We start from the raw sequence: 19,580 nt of genomic DNA, 5'->3' as shown, positions 1-19,580 counted from the left end.
GGATATCTGGTTGACATGGACGGGTTGGACCGAAGAGTCTGTTTCCATGCTGTACATCTCTATGACTGAGGTATGTGAGAAATTCAGCAATATTAAGATCTTTGCAGACAATGAATCAAAGAATTAAGGCAGAAAGCACAGAGGAATAATGATCAAAATACATTTGTTATCAAATTTCTCCATAAGGTAAAAATAGATTTACATTATTTTTGAGCTTTGATATCCACTTCTGCCTAGTCTCATATTTGTCACAAACATTTAATTCACACTGTAAAATTCAATTTAGAATTGAAGGAAAATAATTACATTTTACTTCCTGGTTTGTTGCATTTATAATATGCCAAGATGATTGGCTCCTAGCTTCACTTGATGACTGCACTGTGCACCTGGATGTGCCCCAATTACCAGATTCAAACCAATGTCAAGAAAGGGAAAATATCGTTCCTGTAACAGAGTGACCAGCCTGGGCATTGGGGACCCTCTTCTGGTGTACAAAGTCCTGTAAACCTCAATATAACATTCAAACTCCTATATTCAAAAGTCTGAATAATGAATGCTAAACTATATGTGATGCAAACCTGAAAGAATTATGTAAATGAACCCCTAAGTCTCTCTGTCCTAAAACACTATTCAAGGCCCAGATTTTAATTGTACAAGTCCTGCCGTTTATTTGTTTTATTAAAATACACTACCTTGCATATGTCCAAAATTAACTACATTTGCCACTCTCTAGTTGATTAATTCAAATGATCAAGATCTCTGTAATCTTAGATAACCTTCTTCATAGTTCACTATATCAGCACGGTGGCACAGTGGTTAGCACTGCTGCCTCACAGCGCCAGAGACCCGGATTAAATTCCTGCTTCAGGCAACTGTCTGTGTGGAGTTTGCACATTCTCTCCATGTCTGCGTGGGTTTCCTGCAGGTGCTCCGGTTTCCTCCCACAGTCAGAAAGATGTGCAGGTTAGGTGAATTGGCCATGCTAAATTGCCTGTAGTGGTTAGGTGAAGGGAGTAAATGTAGGGAGGTGGGTTGTTCTTCGGAGGGTCAGTGTGGACTTGTTGGGCCTGTTTTCCACACTGAAGTAATGTAATCTAAAATCATCTTGGTGTCATCCGCAAACCTCCTAACCATGCCTTCTATATTCTCATCTAAATCATTTTATATAAATAACAAACAAAAGTGGACCCAGCGCCGCTCCATGTGGAACACTGTTGGTCTCAGGCCTCCAGTCTGAAAAACACCCCTCCACCATCACTCTATCTCTGGCTGTTAAACCAATCTAGCATGCAGTTGGTAAGCTCACACTGAATCCTGTTGTGATCTAACTTTACTAATTAGTCCACCATACGGAACCTTGTCAAAGGCTTCACTGAAGTCCAAGTAACCAACATCTACAGCTCTGCCCCTATCAATCTTCTTAGTCACTCCCTCAAAAAAAACTCAGTCAGGTTTGAGAGACTTTGTTTGTTGTCGTGGTGCAAATGTCAATACGCACTATCCAGAATTTTGATTAGCCTGTGATAGAACAATAATGCTGTTCTAGTTCAAGCTCATTTTTGAATGAAAGTAACTGCTGCTTTATACATTTTGTTTCAGAGAGTCGGTGCTTCAGATGATGCAAGCAGGACAGAGGGTGGTGGATAACCCAATTTATTTGAGTGACATGGGAGCAGCACTTACGGGTGCAGAATCGCATGAGCTACAGGAAGTGCTGGAGGAGACCAACGTAAGATGTCAGTTCAGATTGTTCAAATAGAAAAATCCATTACAGGTTTCCCATTTTCCTCATTTTGTTGCTGTGAATAAGGTATTCATAAAATTTCATCAAGAGTCCAGTGCAGCTCTGCTACCATATTGGTGCTTTGTAGATATACATAGCAGCAAAGGTGATTTCAGTGGAAATGAATTTCAGTTCTTAAGAACATAGAAGTCTTTTATTCTCTTACACACACGTACGCACACATTGTGTTTGTTGATGATTCCTGCCTGCCCTGAGCACTTGATTATGGGCCATCTTCTTGAACCACTATAATGGTTTGATCTAATGAAGCAGTTTGTTGTCCCATTTTTGATCAGAATTAAGCCAGATCTGTTGTTTTGAAATTGGAGTGTGTGAAAGTCACACTCTATAAAAATGGCATATGCCCTTCCCTCAAGGCTACTTATGAATCAATTGTGTTTTAATGCCAGGCAAATCATTTCCTTTTTTGTTAACCCTTCTTTGTGGTAAAGAGGAGCATTGAAACAGACCTTATTGAAATTATGATCAAGTTGTCATTGAAGTTCAGTTCTCATGAGACATGAGTTAACATGTTGGAGTTGTATGTAGGAAGGAAAGTTAATAAAAAGTAGTGGAGTTATTGTATTTGTGACCAGGGAAGGGCTTCGAAGTGGACAATATAATTGAGAATAATATGTATGTTCCTAGAGTGAGGAAGTGTTTCAGAAATGTGAGAAACGGACCGATTTTTCTTTAAATTTAAGCTAAGCAGCTGATATGATGAAGCATGGCCTATAAGACACAACATCAAGATATAACCACATCGGGCACTCAAGTAAATGCGGTAATAGTTTGGTGACACAATGCTTAAGTTTAGCAATCCAGGAGGATCTGAGCAGTTTTGTAGTTCTTGGAAAGGATATTCAGCATGGAGATCATGCAGTGCCCTTGTCTGCATCGCAAGGATATACAAAAGCTGAAATCGAACAATATATCATGATGAAGCTGAGAGATTCAATGTCTATTTTTAATATTGTTTACTGCAAGCTTACATTCTTGGAATTCTATATACAATGTGTGTGTTTAGGGTTAATAATAAGTCTTCAAAATTAAACATTGTGGTTTTTAAAGTGAAAGGAAGTTACTCAGACTTGGTAGGGAACTGAACAGAGGATGTAGTGGGAGGACATTCCAGATCTGACTTTCATTTTTAGTCTGTGCTGGAAGGTCATTCAGAAAAGAAACATGTATCAAACTCAAAGAACTGTGAAGCTTTCCAATTGAGGAACGTGCCAAGCTGTGTTCCCCAAAAAAGAGTTTCAAGTAGTGAAATTATCTTCAGATAAGTCATTATTAATCCCAAACTGAAGTATTGGCGACAGTGAGTGGAAAAGAAGTAAAGTTTTTCTATTTTTTTTCAAAAATAGAAAAAGAATTGAAGTTGTTGAGTTATGTAGTGTACAATTCCAGTTACAGTTTAAAATTTTATTTCAAGCCTTATTAAATAGAAGATACACTGTCTGGCGTCCTTTCTAAATGAGCCTCACTGGGTCATGGTAGAAGTACAACTCTGATGTTAGAAGTGCAATGGTTGTAAAGTGTTCTAATTGTAGTGATTGCAATACATGGCTGCTGTTTCTATTCAAACTGTAAAGAGTACATGGGTTATTTCTAGTATGTGGTTAAAAATATTTGATTCTGTGTTATCAGGTTATAACCTGTTTATTTCTGTTAATCTTTTTATGTTTATATTGTTAAAACAAAGGCTGTCTTGTTGCATGCTAATGTTTTAGTAAAAGTTCATTGTGATAAGGCTGTAAGGTTTAGGAGCAGAAATAGGCCATTGAGTTTGCTCCACCATTCACCTTGCTGCTTAGAAATCTATCTGTGCGTTAAATGTACTTTATGACCAGGCTTGACGACACTCTGCACCAAAGAAATCTCTGGATTCAGAACCCTCTAAGGGAAGAGATTCCTCCTCTTTGTCTAAAATTCAGATGGCACATTTATGTCTTCTGGTCCTAGATTCTTCCATGAGGGGAAACAACACTTCTACATCTGCCTTGTCAAGTCTCCTAAAAAGCTTGAATGTTTCAATAAGGTCACCTTTCATTCTTCCCAAGCCCAATCTACTGGACCTCTCCTCAAAAGACAATCCGTCCATTTCTGGTATCAAAAATAAAACAAAAGTAATTATAATCTATGTTTTCCTGTTGAGGATCTGACTTGTCAAATACTAAAATCAAATGGGCATTACCCCATCATAATTGAGTCCTAAATTATATTAAACTTGTGAGCAGATTTTTTAAAAGGCTTAATCGCTAGAATGTTTTTAGTCGAGGGTAAGTTGTACAAATAAACTTTTCTTTACATCACCTCCCACAACTGCAAGGAGGAAGATTAAGAATTTCTGAGAAATTGGAACAGGATTTTATAATTGAATTTTGAACAGTTTGGACAATAGACTTAAAGGTTAAAGAAGAAAAGTGATTGGTTGAATGCTTCACTGAAGGCTTTAAGGTATAGTAGATGCATACATGCTGGAAACAGGAATAGAAGGATTGGATGACAGAGTAGAAAGTTGTAGTTCGAGAACGTCTTTTGGGACTCCCGTGATAAATTCTATTCCTCTTCTGTTGTTTGTTCCTTTCCTTGCTACTTGTTCAGATGCAATTTAGCCATATATCTGTTCCTTCTACCCAAAAATGAGCTTAAAATTCCATTATCTGTCCACTACCCTCCAACATCATCTACTCCAGTCAGTGACTCCACTTCAGGTAATCTGACTTTTTCCCCACGGAGAAGAAAATAGTAATTGCCCTGTCCTTTTTCATGATATAGTTAGAATTGTCTTTCTACCATTTTTTCCAAAAGTAAACCCTACTGCATCTTGGTTTCAGACCAAAGATTGTAGCTCAGTAACTGGTTTTAAAAGTTTCACTCACTGCACGTATGTCTCCTTGCTTTTGTGCTTTGCAATGCCGACTGTTTCTCTTGTGATAATTGTCCAATAAACTTGTCTATCAAACTAACAACATTTTCCTTCCTTCCACTTCAAAACTGTCTTACTGAAATATTGAAACAACTTCTCTTTATGCTCTTTATCCAAACCTTCATAATTGTAAATGCTTATTAAAGGAGAACAACTCAAGGTTCTCCAGTCTAGCCCCATAATGATGATTCACCATCCTTGGGACTGTTCTAATAAATATTTGATAGTCTCCCCTGTAGCCTCACCATCCTCAACTTTTCAAACCTTCAACTTATTCAACTGATCTGTTATCCGTCATGCATTTTTGTTAACTATTTCTACCTTCTCCACAAACTTCTAGTTCCCCACCACCCCATAACTTGCTCATCTTTAAGTCTCTCCATGTTAGGGGAAGTGACAGCCAGTGGTATTATCCCTGTTCTTAATCCATAGACCAGGTAATGTTCCAGGTTTGAATCCTGCTACAGCGGGTGGTGGAATTTGAATTCATTAAATATCTGGAAGAGTCCAATGATGAATCCATTGTCAATTGTTGGGAAAAACCCATCTGGCTTATTAATGTCCTGAAGGGAAGGAAACTGCCATCCTTACCTGGTGTGGCGTACATATGACTCCAAACCGCTAGCAATATGGTTGACTCTTAACTGCCCTTTGGGCAATTAGGATGAGCAATAGCTAGCGATGTCCTCGTTCCATGAATGATTTTTTAAAAAATGTTGTTTACGTAACTTATATTTGGAAACCTCCACCATTCTACTCGTTCATTCCTAAACTCTTCAATTTTCCATGTTCTGTTAACATTCTTACCATCACTCATTTTACATTTTTAAAATATCTTTTTATATGTCAATTCCCAACCTCCCTGCCTTCAAGCCTGGTGAAATATTTGAAGGCAAATTGTGTATCAGTTGAATAATCTGCAAATACAGACCTGACAAATTTAGTGTTGCAGCATTTCACGTTTTATTCCCATGAAACCCAGTGAGTGGATAACTTGACCTGGTGTTTTGTCTTATGTTTTGTTTCTTTAGATTCCAAATCGACTCTACAAGGCACTCTCTCTGTTGAAAAAAGAGTTTGAATTGAGCAAACTGCAGCAGCGTCTTGGACGAGAGGTGACACTACATCACATTTTGTGCTTTGTTTTGCTTGCTTTCTTTGCTTTCTAAACATCTAATTGATGCTGTCTTTCGCTGTTACTGTTCAAAAGGGCTAATCACCTTCCAGATTGTTGCAAACGTGATCCTCCATTATCTGCAAGAATTGCTGATTGCTAAAGCTGTCCTGGATACACATGTACACATGAGATTTTTTGTTGTTGTTCCTGACTGGTAGACCTAAAGCCAATTGTGCCTCCTTTTGTATCTGACTTTGGGTTATTTTAGCCCAGACTGAGTTGGACCATGAGTTCTGGTGCCACAGAGGACAGACTATTTATACACACTAGGGATTTTTGCTGTGATGCTTCAAGGTAGCTTTGTAACCTTGGGTTTTCATTTAAAAGCATACATATGTTACTGACTAAAGCTCAATTTTAGTATCTGCTGTTGTTGTATTAATGAAATACAAAATTGACCCTACAGTGAAGCTAGTATTTGTTCATAATTCTTAGGTAGAAGAGAAAATCAAGCAGACTCATCGTAAATACTTGCTCCAGGAACAGCTGAAGATTATTAAGAAAGAACTGGGACTGGAGAAGGAAGATAAAGATGCCATTGAGGAGAAATTTCGGGAGAGGTTAAAGGAACTGGTTGTTCCAAAACATGTCATGGAGGTTATTGATGAAGAGCTGAACAAACTCAACTTACTCGATAATCATTCCTCTGAGTTCAAGTGAGAATCCTGTGGAAATTTACAAAACAACATTTTCTAGAATCGCACGACTAATAGTGTTTTCAGGAGGGAAGAAAGTTTCCTGAGCTCTGTATCACCTTTAGAACATTTTTTTAAAAAGTTGTAATTTAAAGTTTAAAACTAGCTGCCAGTGAAGGAAATGGAATGCTGTTTTTGCAAAATTGAAGTGCAGTTGGGGAAAAAGGGGTAGTTAAATCAAAGTCACGATGGGTTGAAATATTAGGAATGTTTGCAAAGCCCCTTTGCATGATGGGAAACATTTAAGCTGGCAGGTAAATGATATGAAGAGCATTTTTAAAACAAAGTTAATATTTATTTTCAATAATATATTATGTCAATATGTTAAGTGCAGTGTAGGATCAGTAATATTTTGAAGTAGCATCGCAGAATTAAGGTAAAATGATTATGCTGATATGATATATGAGAGCAAATTGTGATTTCTAAGTTAGGTCTGTTATTTCCCATGGAAGTATCTTGATTGTAATCGAATTTAATAGTATTTTATGCTGAATGTAGCTGTTACGTTACACTTAGCTTTTGAGGGCTGAGCAAACATTTACATTACTTCATACAAAAGAGTCATTTTGTAAAATGGAGACTTCTTGCACTCAGCTTCATTTTATGTGAATTGAGATTATTTATATCTTTGGACTAATTGTCTGTACTCAAAGTCAGGATAATCCATTTGTTTAAAAACTGGAGGAACTAATCGGCCAATTAGCTTAGACTAAGGGGTTATTTGGGGTACTGTCAAGGATCAGTAATCTCCAGCCACTTCATCAATTACATTCTATCTGTTATACGGCCAGAAATATGGATCTTCACTGAATATTGGCATGACTGATACCATTTGCAATTCCTTGGATCTGAGATTCTGCGCTCGTGTGCATCAAAATAGACCAGAAAGTGTTGAAGTAATAGATATCTCCACAACTGAGGATAGATGGGGTCCTTTGCAGTCACTAATGTACGTGGTTGCCAGAGCAAGGGATATCCCACAATGGCTGAAGAGAATTTGGTGGTGGGTAGAGATAATCTGTTGTCTTTCTTTCAAATCAGAACAAGCAATGTAAGTAGGAATAGAAAGGAAATCCTGTTAATGGAACAGCAGAAGTTGGGAGCCAAAATTTAAAAGTTGCAACTCCAGGGTGATGATCTCAAAGTTTTCAGAGTCATGTACAGACTGGCATAGAAACAAACAGCAAAATTAACATGGGTGTTGTGGGAAAGCAGAGTGCTGTGACAGGAAATCTGTGACCTGAACCGGGGCATGAATGTCTTAATGAAAAGTGTAAATAGGGAGGTGACAACAACTTTGAAGTAGTGAGGACCAATTGGAAAGGACAGGAATACAGCAGTACTATTTCTCTCTTCCTCCGCCGCCTCCTCCTCCTCCTCCTCCTCCCCCCGCCTCCCACTCCCACTCCCACTCGTTCCAGGACCTACCACAAATAGAAGCAAACTCATTCATTCTAATGGGAAATTTACCTTCCTGGCAATCTCGGAACGTTCCCTATAATATGATCTGGCCACGGTAAACCACGGGTAACTGAAACTGTGGCAAATGATTCCCCTGATACAGGCGTTGTCCTATACTAGAAATTAAATCCGCTTAAATTAAACAGAGAAGGAGAGAACAGAAACAAATCAATGAAGTGCAGATTTAGCTGGCAAGGAAATAAATCAGAAATGTGGAACAGGAGTGCCAAAATACTGTTTTTTTTTAAGAAAAGGAAATGAACCAGCATAGATAAAGTAAAAATGAGGAACATCTGGGAAATGGCAACTACAATATTATAAAAGCAAATTGCCAAAGAACTTCAGTAAACCTGACATCTGTGGAGAGAGAAACATGGTTAACATTTGAATGCTGTAGGACTATCCTTTGTAATAGTTCCAAACTGATATTAAAGGCTGTCTAGCCTCTGACCCTCGTCATTCAATGATGCTGCCGTCACTGATTTCCCAATAACAGCGTCTGAGCCAGGAGGCATGCGTTCATGTCCCATCTGCTTCGTAAGTATATCATAGCTCTAAATAGGCCTAAAATAATTAAAGTAAAAATCTGTTCTGTTATTTTAATTTAACCCTAATTGACTGTGCGCTTCTTATTTAGGGTAGATAGACTCTCAACTTTTAAAGGAGCAGTGTAACCCTTTTGGCAGATTAATAGATTGTGCTTATATTGTATAGTGTAAGACTAAAATAATAAGCAGCATAACATCCAACTTAACATGAGATCTGCTCAGTGTTTTCAAACTAATTTTTAGTGTGTGTGAAGCTTTGATTTTTAATTTATAAACAGTTCTGTAAAAGAGTCATTAACTGGTGGGCTGCATGATTGTAGTTTACTTTAGGTGTTGTTGGTTAATATTATTTTTATTTCACCTGGTTTAGTGTAACTCGGAATTACTTGGACTGGCTGACAACAATGCCTTGGGGAAAATGCAGTGAAGAAAATATGGATCTTAAACGAGCCAATGAAGTATTGGAGGAGGATCATTATGGCATGGATGAGGTCAAAAAACGCATCCTGGTATGAGCTGATCAGTTGTCAGTGCTATATACGTCAAAGAGGGATTGATCTGTGCTCTGATATAAAAGGTTTACTAGACGATCTCTTCAGCTTGGAGCAATGCTGACTAGATCCCTTCTATTTCCCTGGAGTGGGAAAATTGGATTAATTATCCCTTGATTTCCGTATCATCCTTCAGAGTTGTTAGGGTCAATTAGAGATTGTTTTGAGCTGCTGGCATACTGAGGGGCAAGTCTGTCTATATAATAAGAATTACTTTCTATACATTTAAAATTTAAACATTTTTAGGTCATCGTATAAGCACTTAAGTTAATTCCGCATGGGTTTAAAAGATGCTTGTTTTGCTTTCTCCTTAAATTCAGAAGTCAGATATATCCCAATGGAAACTGTTCACATTGATGCAAAATTTAAGGATATACAGTACCTAAATGGGCCATCTTGGCTTAAACAGTCCATGACTGTATTTATGCTCTCTTCTACCAATCTTCCATCTCAAAGTTTATCTGCATAACTCATTATTCCATTTTACTACCTCCTTATTGGGCTCTGCCTTAATTTGATCAACACTAATTACCTCAATTGTTCCCAATGTACTCTCTGGTCTCTTCAGTTAGTGAAATTCCTACTGATTTTAATGATGCTTTGTAAAACGTTTTCATTGTAATGATGATATGACACTCCTGTTAGGTGAGGTAAATCTGTAAGTCTAAATTTGTAATGGAACATCACTTCCATGTTTCCAGGAATTTATTGCAGTTAGCCAGCTGCGTGGTACAACCCAAGGAAAAATTCTATGTTTCTGTGGTCCACCTGGAGTTGGTAAGACCAGCATTGCTCGATCTATAGCAAGAGCATTAAACCGAGAATATTTCCGGTTCAGCGTTGGAGGAATGACTGATGTCGCAGAAATCAAGGGTCACAGGTATTGTAATCATCTGCACTTAAGTAATATAGTTGCTAAAGTCTTCCTATTTGCACCTGATTGTAACTGTGATAAAAGCTTGCAAATGGCATTCCATGTATAGCTGTTAATATTGAAATAACTGCAATTCTAGTGTTTTAAGTGCAAATTAGTCTTAAAATAATGTATCTAAAAAGTATAGATTTTTGTGATCATCTGTTTGTACTTCAGTCAATTTTCATCCCAGCTTAATTTCATGATCCTCATTGGTTAATGATCAGTAACAGGAATCCTGGTGGATTTCTTCTCCCTCATTCCACTTGTGGCTGTGCAGTACTGTAGTGTGGCTACGTGCTGTTTCACTTATGCTCGTTTTCTTTATAAATACCTATGTAGCATTGTTTATTAAATAAACAGTACTACAGAATTTCTGCAGGTACCATTGTTAATTTTTTTGCTATCGGCTCTGCTCCATTAGAGATATGATGACACTAATGATATATTAACATAATTGTGTTAATTTTGCATTGTGGTGTTTTTGGGCCTAACCTAAAGGGAAGGAGGTAATGTAAATAGCACTATTCTATTTATACTAAATTTTATGCATTTTTAAGTGTCTACATATTTGCGCACTCTTTACAAGGTTAGTAGACTAAGAAATTAATGCTGTGTATTCGGAGGTGCATCTATTGGTATCATAATGAATGTAAGAAATATTAGAGATAAGAAAAGCTATTTGAACATTTATGATACACTACAAGTGCAAGAGTTAAAATGAGATTGCTTTTGGGATGTGCTGCTGAATTCAGGATAAAGATCATGTTTTACACTGAGTTCAAAAGCTAACAAACCTCTTATAGCATCAGCTAGGAGGATTTTGATTTCTTAAATTGCTAATTAATGAGTTATTGATCATTAAAGATAAACTACTCCCTCACAGTGCATTACAACAGGTGACACAATGACCTGCCTCTTGCTGCTATCCACATTGTAATTATCATTGATTTTTCTTTGTGCAACATTTTTATACTTAGTCATTTATAGCTCACAAAGAGGCTTTTTGGTCAATTGAATTAGTGCTGGCTCCCTACAGAGCCCTGCTTAGTCCTACTTCCCTGCTTGGCCCTTGTGTTCATTCAGGTTAATTTTCTTCACGTACCTAGTCTAATTTTTTTAATCAAAAGATTTTTCCATATCCACCACCCCTGTGGGCTGCAAATTCAAGATCGGCAACTTTTTTAAAAATATCTTCCTCTCATACCCACTGGATCTCTTCCCAAGCCTTGCATCTTTGTTGGCTTGTCCATGTACGATCAACTAATAGTAGGAGATTTTCCTTGTCTACCTTTCCAAGCCCATCAATCTTGAACACCACTGTCAAATCGCCCCTCAATCTCCTTTTACTTAATTGAAAACAATATTGATCTAACCTTGAAACTAAACCCCTCAATGCCTAGAAGCATTTTGCTAAGTCTCTGTAAACTTTGCTTTAGATTTCTGCCCAAACTAATACACATGCGTCATCTTAAAAATAGTGCCATTATGTTCATACTGCTGCTTTCCATTTCTTCTGCCAAAATGCATCACTGAATTTTTATCTATTGAATTCCATAGCTATTTGTCTGCCCAGTTTGCTAGCCTAGACGTGAGCCATTGCGGGCTTGGTATTGATTTATTTCAGATCTTCTTGTATTTGTTGCTGTCACCTGTAAAATGTTTACATCGTTTACATAAAAAGGTGGTCAGCAGTAGTAGCAAACCATATGTTTTTGCTTTCCTTTTTCAAAGGAGAACGTATGTTGGAGCTATGCCTGGAAAAGCCATTCAATGCTTGAAGAAAACAAAGACTGAAAATCCATTAGTTCTTATTGATGAGGTAACGTTCTCTAAACTAGTTGTGATCAGCATTGGCCTGGTTTCTGAGGAGTTTAACTAACAAACAGATGGTGTTAAAACTTCACATTTTGACTGCCATTTCACATGTACAGATTTCATATTGTACTGAATTCAATTGGATCACTTATTAATGACCCAAGTGCTGCTTGTCCACTGTTAGTTACGTGATTGAAAATGTTCTTGCATGTCTAATTGTTTGTAATTTTTATTTGTGCCTATTCCAGATTGATAAAATTGGTCGTGGTTATCAGGGAGACCCATCTTCTGCACTCTTGGAACTTCTTGATCCAGAACAGAATTTTAACTTTCTGGACCATTATCTTGATGTGCCTGTTGACTTGTCAAAAGTATGTTTTGAGTTCCCTTCCTGTATCAACTTTTGCTCTCCTTTCTTGGGTCTGCTGCAAGATTACTGAAATGGAAGTTACTTTTTCTTGCCATTGATTCTAATTTTCAGTTAAAGTGTAGCCTGTCAATTCAAAGAGGCTGTGGCTTCACAATGTAAGGTAACTGGGCTAGTAGTCCAGCAGCTAAAATCCTGGAAACACAGGTTCACATCCCACCAATTCAGTTTATTCATTTGATGAATCGGCAAAATAAAGCCTTGGTAATAGCACCATGAAAACTCATCTGTGTCACTAATGTCCTTCAGGAAAGAAATCTGCCATCCTTAACCTGGTCTGGCATGTGTGTGACTCTAGATCTGTAGTAATGTGGGTCAGTGTTGAAATGACCCAGCAAGCAACTCTGAAGGATAATGCAAGAAATTTCATCCTTGCCAGTAATGCCCACAATGCAATTTTAGAAGTAGTTTTCAGCATGATAGCTTGGAATTTACCACTGAATTGATTTTAACGTCGTGTTCACAGTTGTGGTTTTGAAAGCTAAACTTATTGTCTCCTGTTCAGAATAAATAATCCAGCATGAAATTTTATACCATTTTTAGCTTGAAGCCATTTAATTCAAATTATTAATTTTAAGCACTGAACTCACTTTGTGGTATTACTTATATTGAATTAACTTATTACTTGAAATCAACATTTACAGGACAAGAAATCAATATAATTAGTTGTAAACTATAAGCTTTTTTTAAACTATTAATCAGATAAGGCTCCAAGTTTGGGAGAAGATTTGTAGCTTGGGTGCTCCTTGTTGTGGTTCTGTTCGCAGAGCTGGGAATTTGTGTTGCAGATGTTTCGTCCCCTGTCTAGGTGACATCCTCAGTGCTTGGGAGCCTCCTGTGAAGCGCTTCTGTGATCTTTCCTCTGGCATTTATAGTGGTTTGAATCTGCCGCTTTCGGGTGCCAGTTTCAACTGTCCACTGCAGTGGTCAGTATGTTGGGTCCAGGTCGATGTGCTTATTGATTGATAAGGTTCCATTTACCCCTCAGTTGCTAGAGAATCTGTACAATGATTGTTGCTGCTGCACATGGACGGTATTACAGCTCATTGAGGATATCACAACTAGACACAATTCCATCATCTTGGGTACCATCCTGCTAGATGGTACCTGTGATCAGTAGCTGAAAGCTTAACCTGATTTTTACTTTTTCACTTGCTTTTGCTTTTCAACATGTTATCATTAGTCCTCAGCCAATGTTGCATCATCAACTGCAAAACTTATTGAAATTAGTCCTGACTAAAACTTAAATCTTACTGGATGTAATTTCATAAGCCATCATTTTTTTTTAAATTGGGAACTAGTCATAAAATATGTTTGTATATTTAAAGTTAATATGTTTGAGAAATAACATTTTTTGATCAGTTTTAGAATCAGCGCTTGTTCTTGTGATGATGTGTCTTCACTATATTATCTTATTTTCATTGCCATGAAAGCTGAAGAACAGACATGTGATTTATGTGCAATGGGCAGACTGTTATTTCTTCACAAATATTGATTTCCTTCAGTCCCTCCCTCTCACTAGACCACATTTCCCAAGTGTGTGGGATATTACTTCTTCTGATCTCCATTGTGCAACAGGAGCAAAATATGTATTTAGTCTTCCATCTGTTTGTTACCATTCATAACTTTCATTGTTTCTGACTATAAGGGGTTGACATTTATCTTCACATACCAAAAGAAATTTTTTATAATCAGTTTGTACATTCCCCACGTGCTTACTCTTGTGTTCTATTTTTCACCTTGAACTCTCTGCCTATCGCCTTTCCTATTTCCCAGTTGGTCTTTTGTTTTGGCTCTTGTTTTCCCCATTCTATCTCCCTGTGTAGGTTCCCAACCCCCTGTCATTTTAATTTAAACCCTCCTGAACTGCTGTAGCAACTACTTTCCCTGAAACATCAGTTCCCGTTCTGCCCAGGTACAACCCAGCCAACTTGTTCTGGGGTTGGTGGAACCTATATCAGTCCAATGTCCCAGGAATCTGAAACACACCTCTTTCTACCATCTCTACAATCACATGTCAATCAGTTACATTTGGCTATTTCTACTCTGACTAGCATTTGATTCTGTTAGCAACCCTGATTTTTGATGTACTACTTTTTAATTCTAACTCCCTATATTCTGCTATAAGACTCTCATCCCTTTTCTTACCCTAACCACTAGTTGTTCATCTTCCTGCTGCAGAATGGAGCTACTTCAAGCCATCCTTGACCCTAGCATCTGGGATGCAAAGTCCCACCTTGTTTGCAGCCACACAAAGGTGTATCAGTTACCCTTGAATTCCCTATTAGTGTAACCTTCCCACACTACTTCTCCCATTCAGCAAAGCCAACCTAAGTGTAACAAATTTGGCTACTGCCACTTTTGTCTAAGAGGCCATTCCTCTCAACAATATCCAAAACACTACCTGTTTTGCAGGGGGATGGACAAAGAGGACACCTGCACACCTTGCCTAGTCTTCCTTGTTTGCCTGGTGGTCATCCGTTCTGTCCTTGCCTGTGGCATCTCAATCTACGCAGTGACCAGCGCTGTGTATGTGCTGGCTATGATACATTCAACCTTGCAGTTGCTGCAGTTTCCCTACCTGCCGCTCCAACTCCAATCTTTATCTGCAGCTAGACACTTCCTGTACACGTTTTAGTCCTGAGCTGTGGAACTGTGTCTGACTTCCCACACAGAAGGAGAAGCATATCATGGCTTTACACTATCTCCTTCTATGATTTGCCCCTTTAAATTAAACTCTTTGCCATTGAAATCAGATCCATTGCTCTAGCACCTCCTAGACTATCTGCAAATAAGAGTCCACTACAAATGACATATAAGCCCGAACAGGTAAGGATGGCAGATTTCTTTCCCTAAGGACAACGGTGAACTAGGTGGATTTTCACATCGTTCTTCAGTAACCATTAGGCTAACATTTATATTCCAAATTTTTTTACTGCAAGCCCATGTTTTCAAATGCCATGGTCGGATTCAAACACCAATGTCTTCAGGAATTGGCCTGGAGTTCTGGATTACTCGTCCAGTGACATTACTACTAGTAAAAGTGCAATATACTGTGTCTTGGAAAACCATAATAAAACTGCCTTTTCCATATGTTGTGTCCCACCAAAAAATTGAATAAAGAAATATTGGTACAATGAAGTCTAAATTTTGTGGATGAGATTACCAGAGATCGTTGGTTGCATATGGTCTGGGTTGTGGTTAAATATTCATCTGAGCAGCTCCAATCTGTGAAACTGTGCCTCGTGAGAATCTGAAAACTTGATAGGATGCTGAAAAAGGATATGTTGTGGACTAATCTGCTCTAATCCCATATCTCTCAATTTGCTAGGTACTTTTTATTTGCACTGCTAACGTGACTGAAACCATTCCAGAACCTCTCCGGGATCGAATGGAAATGATTAACGTGTCTGGTTATGTAGCACAAGAGAAGCTTGCAATTGCTGAGGTATATTTGTTCTTTAGAAGCCAATAGAGTAGATCTGAAGGACCATATTGTTTGAACATGATACCTTTTTGTATTGTGTGAGGGATTGTGAATGTGGGGCATCATGATAATAATGGTGCCTTGGCAAGTTGGATGCAAACAAATAATTTAGTGTTTCCAGAGTTTCATAGTAATCCTGTTCCAGTGCTGAGATAGTAGATCATGAGTTTCAAATCCCACTTTTCTTTCTTGAACAGGAAAAAAAAATGCATGATTTTTCAAATGCCATATTTTGGTTGAGACATTAATACCATGTCTGTTCAAATAGATTATGATATCCCATGGCACTGGTCATAAGATGCTAGGAAATTCTGATTGATTGTGCCCTAGACAACAATTATCATCTAAATAATGCTATCAAAAATTGATAAATCAGTCATTCATCTCATCACTGTTTGTGTGACAAATTGGCTGCTGTGATTGCCTTCAAGAATGCAATTAGTATACTTAAATCTCTACAATATTTTGTCTTTGGGTTGTAAACCTTGATTCTCACTTTATTGCAGCGTTACTTAGTTCCTCAAGCTCTGAATGCCTGTGGTCTGGAGAAGGAGGGAGTGCAGATTACATCCGAAGCACTTACTGTTCTCATTAAACAGTATTGCAGGGAAAGTGGAGTTCGCAATCTGCAAAAACAGGTGGAGAAGGTGAGTGCACTATGGTTATTGAGATATATGCTCCAACCTGGAGAGGGCTGCTCAGTTTATTATATATTCAATGTCAACTTTTGTTTTCAATATTCATTCATGGGATCTGGGCATCAATGGTAAGGCTAACTTTTTTCTTCTGTTGACTTGTGGGCATGGGTATTGCTGGCTGTCCAGCATTAATTGCCTGTTCCTAATTACTCTTGAGAAGGTAGAGGTGAACAGCCTTTTTGAGCTGCTGTAGTCCATGTGCTGTGGGTTAACACTCAATGCTGTCAGAGAGGCATTTGCAGTATTTCGACCCAGCAACAGTAAAGAAGTGGCCATATTTCTAATCAGGGTGGTGAGTGGCATGGAGGGGACTTTGTAGATGACTGTTTCCATGTATCTGCTACCCTGTTCTCCTAAATGGAAGTGGTCATGGATTTGGAAGGTGCTGTCTGAGGATCTTGAGTGAATTTCTGCAGTGCATGTTGTAGATAACACATTGCCAGTGCTGAGCGATAGTGGAGACAGTGGTTATGGTGCCAATCAAGTGGGCTGCTTTGTCCTGAATGGTTAGAAACTGCTTGAATGTTGTTGGACTGCATTCATCCAGGCTAGTGGGGAGTATTCCATCACACTCCTGGACTTGTGCCTTGTAGATGGTGGATGGGTTTTGGGAGTCGGGCTGAGTTGCTCACCACAGAATTCCTGACCTCTAACCTCCTATTGTAACTGTTTGTCATAGAGATGTACAGCACAGAAACAGACCCTTCGGTCCAACCCGTCCATGCCGACCAGATATCCCAACCTCCTCTAGTTCCATTTGCCAGTGCTTAGCCCATATCCCTGGAAACCCTTCCTATTCATATACCCATCCAAATACCTTTTTTAAATGGTGTAATTGTAGCAGCCTCGCCACTTCCTCTGGTAGCTGACTTCATACACGCTGCACCCTCTATGTGAAAACATTGTTTCTTCAATCCCTTTCATATCTTTCCCCTTCAATCCCTTTCATATCTTTCCCCTCTCACCCTAAAAATATGCTGTCTCGTTCTGGACTCTTTTTCTCATTTCTCCCCCCCCCCCCCCCCCCCCCCCCCCCCCCCCCCCCCTCCGGGCCCAAGGGAAAAGACTTTGTCTATTTACCCTATCCATGCCCCCCATGATTTTGTAAACCTCTATAAAGTCACCCCTCCGCCTTCAATGCTCCAGGGAAAACAGCCCCAGCCTGATCAGCCTCTCCCCATAGCTCAAACCCTCCAACCTTGGCAAAGCCCTTGTAAATCTTAGCTGACCCCTTTCAAGTTTCACAACATCCTTCCAATAGGAAGGAGACCAGAATTGCACGCAGTATTCCAAAAGTGGCCTAACCAATGTCCTGTACAGCTGAAATGTGACCTCCCAACTCCTATACTCCATGCTCTGACTGACAATGGAAAGCATACCAAACGCCTCCTTGACATCTTATCTACCTGCGACTCCACTTTCAAGGAGCTATAAACTTGCACTCCAAGGTCTTTGTTCAGCAACACTCCCTAGGACCTTTACCATTAAATATATAACTCCTGCTAAGATTTGCTTTCCTAAATTGCAACACCTCACATTTATCTAAATTAAACTCCATCTGCCACTCCTCAGCCCATTGATCCATCTGATTAAGATCCTGTTCTGGTGTCATCTGCAAACTTACTAACTATACCTCCTATGTTCATATCCACATTACTTATGTATATGAGGAAAAGTAGTAGACCCAGCACCGATCCATGTGGCACTCTACTGGTCATAGGCCTCCAGTCTGAAAAACAACCCTCTGTCTTCTGATTTTGAGCAAGTTCTGTATCCAAATGGTTAGTTCTTCCTGTATTCTGTAAAATCTAACCTTGCTAACTAGTCTCCCATGGGGAACCTTGTTGAACGCCTTACAGGTCCTTGTGCCTTAAATCCAACATTGAAAGATGCAGGGACTCCTGGGCTTCCGCTTGCTCCCTGATTACTGTTGCCAATACTCCTCTCAATATTTTTTTAAAGTAGAATCCCTATAGTGTGGAAACGGGCCATTTGGCCAACAAGTCCACACCGACCCTCCAAAGAGTTTCCTACCCAGACCCATTCCCCCACCCTATTACTCTATATTTCCCCTGACTAATGCACCTGAATGCTATGGGCAATTTAGCATGGCCAATTCACCTAACCTACACGTTTTGAATTGTGGGAAGAAACTGGAGCACCTGGAGGAAACCTGTGCAGACATGGGAAGAATGTGCAAACTCCACACAGACGTTCACCTGAGGCTAGAATCGAACCCGGATCCCTGGCGCTATGAGGAAGCAGTGCTAACTATTGAACCACCGTGCAACAATGTTCTGCTTGCTACAAATATTAAATGCTTTAGTGGGTGGCACAGTGGTTAGCACTGCTGCCTCACAGCGCCAGAGACCTGGGTTCAATTCCTGCCTCAGGCGACTGACTCTTGACTGTGGAGTTTGCACATTCTCCCAGTGTCTGTGTGGGTTTCCCCCAGGTGCTCCGGTTTCCTCCCACAGTCCAAAAATGTGCAGGTAAGGTGAATTGGCCATGCTAAATTGCCAAGGTGTTAGGTGCAAGGGTAAATGTAAAGGAATGGGTCTGGGTGGGTGCGCTTTGGTGGGTCGGTGTGGGTTTGTTGGGCCGAAGGGTCTGTTTCCACACTAGGTAATCTAATCTAATCCAAACCAAAACAAGCTTCCTAGCAGAAATAAAAACTAGCTTCACAGAAATTTCCCACCATTCTTAATAACCGACTATTTAAGCTAATCATTCTTCAACTGCTTTTACATCTCTGCACCTCATTTGCAGTTTTGTTTTGTACTTTATTTGTTAATTGGACCTCTACAGTCACAATTGACCTTTTTTCCCCTCTGCAGGTATTTCGCAAGGCTGCTTACAAAATTGTACACAAGGAGGCTGACGCAGTAATGATAACCCCTGGAAACCTCCAAGACTTTGTCGGAAAACCTGTTTTCACAGTGGATAGGATGTATGATGTTACTCCTCCGGGTGTTGTAATGGGTTTAGCCTGGACAGCTCTGGGTAAGTGGTTGAGTTTTGTATTGATTTTGAGTCAGAACAACGCCATAGCTGATTTTCATCTATTTCCACCTTGTCTATTTGACTATT

General features: G+C 39.1%; 1 protein-coding gene across 1 annotated transcript in view; it reads left to right on the top strand.

Annotated features, from left to right (window-relative positions):
* Window positions 1-19,580, top strand: part of lonp1 (lon peptidase 1, mitochondrial) — a 41,798-nt gene that overhangs the window by 10,756 nt on the left and 11,462 nt on the right. Inside the window, exons 6-15 of the mRNA XM_060845887.1 lie at window positions 1,600-1,729; window positions 5,747-5,830; window positions 6,328-6,548; window positions 8,967-9,105; window positions 9,849-10,027; window positions 11,795-11,882; window positions 12,127-12,249; window positions 15,637-15,753; window positions 16,299-16,439; window positions 19,328-19,493. Coding sequence (XP_060701870.1) covers window positions 1,600-1,729; window positions 5,747-5,830; window positions 6,328-6,548; window positions 8,967-9,105; window positions 9,849-10,027; window positions 11,795-11,882; window positions 12,127-12,249; window positions 15,637-15,753; window positions 16,299-16,439; window positions 19,328-19,493 — 1,388 coding nt within the window. The remainder of the gene's footprint in view (window positions 1-1,599; window positions 1,730-5,746; window positions 5,831-6,327; window positions 6,549-8,966; window positions 9,106-9,848; window positions 10,028-11,794; window positions 11,883-12,126; window positions 12,250-15,636; window positions 15,754-16,298; window positions 16,440-19,327; window positions 19,494-19,580) is intronic.

The sequence above is a fragment of the Hemiscyllium ocellatum genome, chromosome 28 (assembly GCF_020745735.1).
Source record: "Hemiscyllium ocellatum isolate sHemOce1 chromosome 28, sHemOce1.pat.X.cur, whole genome shotgun sequence".
NCBI classification, from domain to species: Eukaryota; Metazoa; Chordata; class Chondrichthyes; order Orectolobiformes; family Hemiscylliidae; genus Hemiscyllium; species Hemiscyllium ocellatum.
This window is presented reverse-complemented; position numbering and strand designations above follow the sequence as displayed.